Raw genomic sequence first — 9,347 nt, 5'->3', positions numbered from 1 at the left:
CATACCAGTGTGTCCGTGGGGAGCAGTGAGGAGCTGAGTATGGCCACATACGGGCCGGCACCACATGCCTGCCCTAGCGCGTCACACCTGGACGGTGGCCAGCAATATCCCTCCACGCCTCTGCATTCCTGCCGTTAGATTATGGAAAACTCGCTCAGCGTTGCTCTCAAGTGCCCCTCTGCATCCAGCATAGATGTGCCAAACAGGCTTCTCCCTGTGTTCATGTGACCACAGGGGCATAGGCACTGGGCAGGACTCCCCCCAAAACATCAGTCTGATAGGACAGGAATCTGGTCAGGTTAGGTGTAGGATTTCTGATGTATTAGTAGGTGACGTTTATATGAGTGTTTATGAGTGTCCTCAGCGGTGGGTGTTCCAGAGGAGTGTGCATGCAAGAGCCCATCGCTGAGCAGACCCCGCTGCTCATGCTGACATGATACAGTTAATTCAGATGTGGGGTTTGGGCTCCCAGACCCTCCTGCATGTCCACAGCTTTTGCATCATCTTACCGCTGTAGGTATGGACCAGTGGTGGCCGCTCAGAGGAGGCAAGTGAAGCCAAGCCTCCTGTAAAAATTAAATCAAATTAATCAGAGAAACTTTTTTTTGTTAAACATTCCACCCTTTGTTGTCACATAATCAAGATTGGATTTCAGTTGAAGTTAATGAGATGCTTTGTCTGGCTCTGATTAAATGACAAAAGCATTGTGACGTGAATAAAGCCAAGCCTCCCACTGAAATCAGTGAGAAAAACTGATTTCATTTGAAGTCAACCAGATGCTACGTCTGGCTCTGATTAGATGATAACGTCATTGTGGCCAGACGCTAGCTCCGCCCTGAAGCCTGGCTTCATGTCTACTTGTACAGAGGTCGTCTTGCAGGGGCGATAACACAGGACCTTATGACCAGTGGATTGTAGCCCATGTTCAAATGTCTTATAGACATCCAGTCATACCTTTTGATGAATACTACATCCATCACCCCGGTGCCCTATACATCCATAGTGAATTGAGGCAATGGAAAGCTGGTATGTCATAATTTATCTAGAGACTGGAGTTGAAATCAATGTTGTATTCTTGTTAAATTGGAAGATCAATAAATCTGTGTGGGCTGACTAAGGTTTGATTTTTTTTTTTTTAAATACAATTACAGTTGTATTTAGCTACCTAGCCTAGCTGCTAGATTTGTTTACTTCTAGCTATGTAGATATTTTGGCTAGCCGACTAACAATAGTTGGTAAATTGCCTACATGTTGAGTATTTTGGATCAGATTTTATGTGACTTGTTTGAATCCATTAATTTCAAAGGAAAAAAAAGAAGTAAATAATATACATTAAATGTATAGACCAAGAGCTGTAATTTGGTTCAAAAGTTTGGATGTATAAATCAAGCTGAATCCTATGATACTGTCCTCCTCAATCCTTGGTGGATGAGTGTTTTTTCCTTGCCGCTGTCACCCTGGTCTTGCATGGACATTAAGCATTTCAAAATGTCTGGGAAATGTTTATGTAAATTAATTAAGCAATAATCTTGCGTTAAGCAATGAGTGTGCATTGTGTTTGTTGCATTAATTATTAGAATTAAGCAATATCCTCTCTCCAGCAGTCACAAAGCCTAACCATTTAAGAGTGATTTGACCACAAATTTCATCTGGGGAGCTACCCACCCCGTGCCTCCTCAGTGCATTTGTGTAGAGTGTAGATAAAATGATAATCTCAAGAGTTACATAACATCATTGATGTAAAAGTTTTAACTTGGTGTTAAATTAACAGTTTTATTGCTAGGCATCACAGACTATCAAACACCATATTTTGTAAAGTGCATGGCTTTCTTTTCAAAAAAATAAATTAATCTTTTTTTCGTGTACTATTTACACTGGGAACAATCCACAGACTTACAAGTCTTCGAAAGGCTTTCGAACAAATACACAGTTCCACACAGGTAAGCACAGTTTGTTTCATAGTTCATGTTTTCAGTGCAATGTCCAACGCTTACTGCAACCTGAAATCAAGAGGTTTGAGGAAGTCCGGCAGCGGGAGAGAGTCCAGCTGTTCCACGGACACAGACCGGATCAGCTTCTGCATTGCCTGCACGAAGAGGGAGGGGGCCGACAGTCCTGACAACCACTGGAACGCCTGCTCCCCTATCAGTTTCTGCCACAGCGCCGCGTTGTCCTGCAGTTCTCTCTTCATCTGGAAACGGAAACTGGGCATGAAAAGTATGAGGTAGCCGAGACAAGTATGTTTCAGGCGCATATCTAGATCGCTCTGGCCTATCTGGGATAGCAGAGAGTCCAAGGGGGTGTTTCCCATTCTGTCCGTTACGTAGGGACACGCGTGATGTCCAAGCAGCAGTATCAAACATTCTGGGCGCACCAAATCGCACGCGAGGTGCAAGGCGGTCTTGCCGCCCTCCACGTGAATGCAGCCCCGACGATTCAGGTAGCTGAGCCGTTCCTTTTCGGAGAAGTCTTTTGCGCATTTCAAGATCATTTTGAGAATGCTGGTGCGATTGTAGCGCACGGCCATGGCAAGATGCGGTGTCGTGGACAGCTGGCAACAGCAGAAACTTCTGCTGGGCATCTCCAACGCGCTAACCGAGTATCTGTTCAGCAGGTACCTGGCGTATTGTTGGTGGTCATGCACCAGCGCGTACAGCAGCGCCTCCGAGGGGGAGTAGGCGCACGCCCGGCCGTCATCCTCCCAGTGAAACACTTCCATTGTCCGCATGTCTTCGAGCACCCAGACCGGTAACAAGTCCCTGACAGCTTGGTAAAAAGCAAACGAGGTTTTTTGGCATTGTTTCTCAGATTTGTAATCCGCCCGACTATCGAATACTCCCACGTCCCAAGGCATACTGTCTGCAACGTCTGAGCACCCTGCTCTCTGCCCCTTCCGTACGGTGTGGTGCTTCCCTGTAGCCTAGCCCTGAGTCGCAAAGCACTGGTTAAATAGCCTCTGTCCTTAGCACAGTTCTCTATGAAAATCGTGAATTACAGAAGACGGTCAATTCAGTTTCTAGGTATTAGTGTACTTTAACAAAACGACAATGTCACGCAGTTATATATTTGTTAAAACGGTGCAGTGTCCTAGTTTGTTTAAATGGTTGCATAACACACATCTAAATATTTTAGAAAAGGAGAAAAATCCTGCATAATGCATAAACAAAAACAGCAAAAAAAAATAAAAATAAAAAAAAACTATCGATTTGATGTGTGTGACGTAGTCTGTATCGCCGCCCCGCGCTGTATGAAATTGCTGGCACCAAACTGTGCCCCTAATGTCACTTACACACTAACACAGGAAAGATGACTACGTGGTGCACCTGCAATTTCGCATCAGTTAGGCTAAAGAAATGTCCCAAACGCTGTGGCTAATGTCAAAATAAATCTGGCAGAATATTTTTTTCAGGACCTGTGCCGCAACACAGAGTTGTTGGTGTTGTTATCTGCAGATCGCGTGTTCGACGGGTAATAATTTGCCGGGGCGGCTTGCTTCAAACCCCTGGCTGAGCCGTCGCGTTTCTTTATATATTCCACCGGCTGGAGGGAGACCAAGGAATTCCATCACCGCCGCTCCCGTTGGCTCATGAAAACGCCGCGAAATAGCTCATTGGCTGAGGCAGGCTGGAGTTATGAGCGTCCAGCGTTATTCGAGTGCAAAGTTCCATGAAACTTCTCTCCTTGAAAACGCTACGTGAGCAGACTGCAGCGGCGACGCACGACCACTGCGATCGAATGTCACTCCCCGCATAGAGTACATTCAGAACAGGCCAGCACTGTGCGACTGCGCGTTTATGACGGGTTATCATTCCATATTATGTAATTTGGCCCGCTGCGAGTAAAAACAGACGTAACCTATGAAAATATTCTGCTATGTTGGGGGGACATGAGCATCAACCGTCTAAAGTGGTAGAAGTGTGGTAGGTAGTGGTAGAAAATGAGTAATAATCTGGAAATCAAATGCGTCTTATTTTGTAAAACCACTGCACATTTAGGTGTTGCGAGCTGAGGTATCTTTAGTTCAAAGACAAAAGTCATACGTACATTTTTTCTAGTTTGACCTAAACAGCCTGTATGACATTAATAGTAATAACAATATCACACCAGCGACAACCATACTACTATTCTGCTCCTCCTCCTACTCTTCCTCCTCCTACTACTAATAATAATTGTCGTTGTTGTTTATAATTGTTTTTTGTTAATGCTAGCACTGCTGTTAAAATTACTACTACAATGGCTGCCACTACCGTTTACTGTCCTCGCAGTTGATGACCTTAGATAAAATGAACTGTTATAAGAAAATGCAGGACTTCGGAAGGCAGCAGGACGACATGTGGTGCTCCATGTTGGGTAAATCGAGAGCCCAGCAGAGGGCGCTATTATATCGCGCAAAGGTGGTTGGATTCAAAGCGGTATGTACAGTATGTAAATGGAGACAAAAGTACCTACTCGTGGGCCGGATTTTACTTATGCATAAAACCCCCCAAGTAAAATCCATCAGCAATGTGAATGTGTTCTGACGTTGAGCAATTAAATTTGAATGAGTTTCCTGAATTATTGCTTTTGTGGTTGTGCATCATGTACATTTTTTCCTCAGTCTTTAATGGACAGAAATCTAAATAATTGTTTCCAAATATATGGAATATTATAACTCAAACTAATATTATAACGATAAAATAAGTTTCATTTAAGACATTAGAGCTTGACCCTTTAAAACAGCCTCTAATGTAATGTCTTGTTCATGTCAAATTTACTTTCTGGTTTATTACATTACATTAGGCAGTGCAGGTCATGTCACCAATAAAATGTAAAAGAAAGGATGAATGTTCATGATTACCTTAGATGCATTCTAAAGTTCATTCTTATGTTCTTACAGGTATGTACAGTTAGCTCTTCCTGCTATGACTGGCACATGTAATCATGTCAGAAAATGTTGCATTCAGAAAAGGACAGAACTGCTGTACAAATTCACCATTCAGTTCTGATCAAAACTCTACTGGTTAATTACGAGATAATGAAAACATTCAGATGTTCAACTGAACCTACTGATTGAATGCAACAGCAACAGCTGATGAAATGAACTGTGTGTGTATATGAATATAGCCAAATATCAAAATACCCCCTCCCTTCCCTGACAGGGCAGACAATAGGGATGCAGACTGTACATTTCTGCATCGTGCTGGAAAACTGTTACCTAGCAACTCTGGATGAAATGTACATCCAGCAAGCTGCAGTGGAGGAGAGTGAGGCGTCTGGCTGGAGAAAGTGTTTTGGATCAAACAGCAGCCAAGAAAAATCAGGAACTGAAAATGTAAAAGTACTTTCCCCCCACAGACATTTGCTGATCATTTGCACCATTCCATTATCAAAGCCAAAAGGGGCTACAATGTAGCTGAGTGACACAAATACAAACTAGGGATTGTGTGTCTGTGTGTATGCGTGTATGAACATGCATATGTGTATGTGTGCATGCGTTTGTCAGTGTGAGCATGGATATATCTGAATGTAAAACCGTAATTGTACTGTGACACATTCTCGCACTAATTTGTGCTGTTTTTTTTCAAGACACTTTATTACTTTCTTAATCTCATATATAGCCTTGAAGCTAAGCATGTTTTAAATTTCAGTTTTATTTCTAGACTACAAAAATATTTCAGATTAAAAAATTACAATACAGTTTTTATTTCACCGTTGCATGCAAATACCTTGTATGCAACTGGACTGACCTCACTCAACTCAACTCTGACCTCTGCTGGCAATTCTAAGCACCTCAGCTGCATAATTTACCTTCTTGTCCCACTTACATCTTAAGCTCTCATACACAACTGTTGTCTAAACAACAAGACCACAGCCAGGGTCAAAATGAGTCCACTGCTTAGCTTAACTTGGGTGAAAACCAGGTTGCCCAGGGCCATTCCTGTGTAGTGAATTGGGTGAGCAATATTCAAGTGGTCATACACGTAAACACACTCACTGTGAGGTGAGCTGCAGTTTCAGATGAGCTATTTTGAATGTGTTTCCACTGTGTGCTAGCCAGCACCCAGACTGGGTGTGCTGGCCAGCTAGTTCAATCAAAGGCGATTGCTATGATCATATATATATATATATATATATATATATATATATATATACATACATACATACATATACATACATACATACACATTATATATATATATATAAACTTCACTGCACACTACAAATGCGCTGAACACCCAAACTGCGTGACGTCACAGACCTGTGCGAGATGGGACACACAATATGCGAGTTAAATCAGATCCGGAAGGGATTTGTAATCTGACCGCACCAAACTCTAGCTATATAGCTAGCTTGATACATTAATACTATATTTAAAAACACAAATAAAACTCCTTAATTACAGAGCCTGGATGAGCGTAAATACTTCAGGAATAACAATACCGCACAGGTATGAGCTTGCTTGCATGTCTCCTATGTCTTCACCGATGAAAAACGAGGGCGAACATAAATAAATGTGTGTTATTTAAAGAGCCGCTCAGCTATAAATCAGTCACTCATTGGTCAGACAGCCGTCAGTCTGTCTACGGCGGCCGTACACATGCATGTCATCAATTAACCACTCAGTGATTCCCGAAAGCAATGCACCCAACCCAGAAGGAAACAGACAGGTAGGAAATAATCTCAACCTAAAACAACCGCGATTACCTTAGCGGGCTTCGAAGTTATATCATAATCGTTTTCATTATGGATGTAAATTTTATAAACGCTTACTTAAAAAAATGTACACATAATTGTATTACATTGTCTGCAATTAGCAGACGCTCTTATCCAGAGCGACTTTACAATTTTTTTTTTTACATGTTACCCAGTTATACAGCTGGATATTTACTGGGACAATTCCGGTTTCAGTACCTTGCTCAAGCTTGCAACAGCAGTGCGCGAGTGGGGAATCAAACTGGCAACCTTTCGGTTTACAAGTCCTGCTCCTTACCACTTTGCTACACTCCCACCCGTTAGACTTCATACCCCTGTACCAGCTCTCCACTCTGCAGCCTCCTCTGGCTTCTCCTCCTCTCTGTGGCCACATCCAGAACTTACCTTGTCTGACTAGTCCCTTAGAGGTGGACAGGGTGGTGGTCCCCGTACCTGATGCTGTCCAACCTGAAGCATCACGTTCCATCTTCTGAAGTAAAAACACAGGGTCAGGCTTCACCTTGGCTACCCAAACTGGAATATCTCCTGGTATATTTTGACATACCTTGTACATTACACTGTAACATTGTTATTTAGCATTGTTTAATGATATGAATACATTAGCTTGAGGCAAGGTAACATTGGTGTAATACATCATGTTACTTTTTGGGCTCTTTGTGCATGTTAATATGCTGTATGCTTCTCAAAAGGATAATTGGCAGACACTGCGTGTACCCTGCAGCTGTTACTGTTGTATGCTTGTATTTTAAAACTACTGTCTTGTCTATGGTACTGGCTGTTCTATGCCCAGGCTCCTGTGGGTTCTGTGATATGCATGTTATTGCATCTTTCCATGATGATAAGTGCAACTTCAAAATAAATAAACGATAGCGCTTTTCTCTTTGCAAACAAGCTGCACTTGAATCTGGTGAGCAGAGTGCTGCAAGTGTGGGTCTGAGCCAATCAGAAACAAAGGAGCATTCACAGCTCAAGTGTGTAGGAAGGTCTGCCACTGAAATCTAATCAGCCAACAGTCTGACATACAAACACATACCATGAAGAATCCCTGAATGCCTATACTGAGTGGGCAAATATACACACATATGTATTTTGTTAATGTATTAGTTTGTGCAAGGTCTTCATTTAATAGAGTAAATATTGCAAAATGATCATAGAGTTGAGGTATGTGATTGTTTTCAGTTTAAGTAATGTAAGTCAGAAAGAAAGGAAATCTATACTGGAATAGGGTGTACAGTAGTTGGTCTGTGATCATTGTGCCAACAGAAACAGAAGATGCTGGCATTGAAGCAGGACATGCACGTTGCTCCTAGATTTAGTGTTTCTCAATCCTACTCCTGGAGCCCCCCTGTCCTGCATATCTGTCTTTGCTCCAAACACACCCGATTGAAATGACTAACATGCTCTTGATTAAATCAGGTGTGCTCAGCTAATCAAAAGTGCCACTGATGAGTTCAGTCAGGTAGGTAGAGCAGGGAAAGATGGAAAACGTGCAGAGCAGGGGGGCCCCAGGAGCAGGATTGAGAATCAGTGATTTAGACCAGCGTTTCCCAACCCTGCTCCTGAAGGCACACCGTCCTGCATATCTTCTATCTATCCCTGCTCTACCTACCTGACTGAACTCATCAGTGGCACTTTTGATTAGCTGAGCACACCTGATTTAGTCAAGCAGGAAGGATACATAGAAGATATGCAGGACAGTGTGCCTCCAGGAGCAGGGTTGAGAATCAGTGATTTAGACGAATGCATTTCAGGAGTTGATGTTTATTTCATTTCGATAAAAGGTGTAAGGGACAATGCACAATAATGAACATACCAGCAATTCTTTCAATACATAAGTGCCAGATTTAGATGCAAAGCTAATTTTAATCTGTAGTCCCTTGGCAGGTGAACATGTCTGGAGATAGATAATGAAAACATTACAGAGTACAAAGATAAAATGTCAGTATATAACAATAAATTAAGAGGGTTCAGTATGAGCAGACACAGTCAGACACATCACATGTTATGACAGCAATGGTAAGTTACATTTAGCCAGGGTTTAAAACATGGTAGTTGATGAATTCTGTGAGTGATTCTTCCAAAATTCTATGGGTATCATATGAAGGGCTCTAACTGAGAGGGCAATTTAAATAAATTTAAATGAACGCTTTCAGTAATTAGAGAACTCCAATGCAGAGAAAAGTAAAATGAAAACAGGAAGAGGTTACACTGAAAAGATACTATTTTCCACCATCTTTCTAACAAAATGATTGATACCTTTGACATATTTTAATTAAATAAATGCATAAATAAATATCACCCAAAACTTAGTGTGGCTGGTGCAGGACATCGTGTATCAGACATGACCAATCCCTGACACATGCTATTTTTAAACTTTAGCATATTAATGTATTATTATTATTATTATTATTATTATTTACGTCTTTCAAATGGTAAAATCAACAGCTGCACTCATCTTAATCCTGGTATCAGACTGAAGAAAAATCCATTTTTCCGATGGCGGAACATGTGACTGTAAACATATGTAAAAGTCATATGCTTTTCAATTTCATCCAGATTTGTGATTAGTTCTCAATGTTAAAATTCAAATATACAAAACATGTTTAGAGATATAGACATAATTTACCCCGACTGTCCGATATATTTATTTTTGC

The 9,347-nt window shown here is 41.6% G+C and overlaps 1 protein-coding gene across 1 annotated transcript; it reads right to left on the bottom strand.

Moving 5' to 3' along the window:
- Positions 1–1,764: 1,764 nt before the first annotated feature.
- Positions 1,765–3,173, bottom strand: ankrd9 (ankyrin repeat domain 9). The gene has a single exon (XM_036542802.1). The coding sequence runs from the start codon at positions 2,852–2,854 to the stop codon at positions 1,991–1,993; it is 864 nt and encodes a 287-aa protein (XP_036398695.1). The 5' UTR covers positions 2,855–3,173; the 3' UTR covers positions 1,765–1,990.
- Between the last annotated feature and the right edge of the window lie 6,174 nt (positions 3,174–9,347).

The sequence above is a fragment of the Megalops cyprinoides genome, chromosome 12, assembly GCF_013368585.1.
Source record: "Megalops cyprinoides isolate fMegCyp1 chromosome 12, fMegCyp1.pri, whole genome shotgun sequence".
Lineage (NCBI taxonomy): Eukaryota > Metazoa > Chordata > Actinopteri > Elopiformes > Megalopidae > Megalops > Megalops cyprinoides.
The sequence above is the reverse complement of the archived record's forward strand: the minus strand, read 5'-3'. Positions and strand labels throughout refer to the sequence as shown.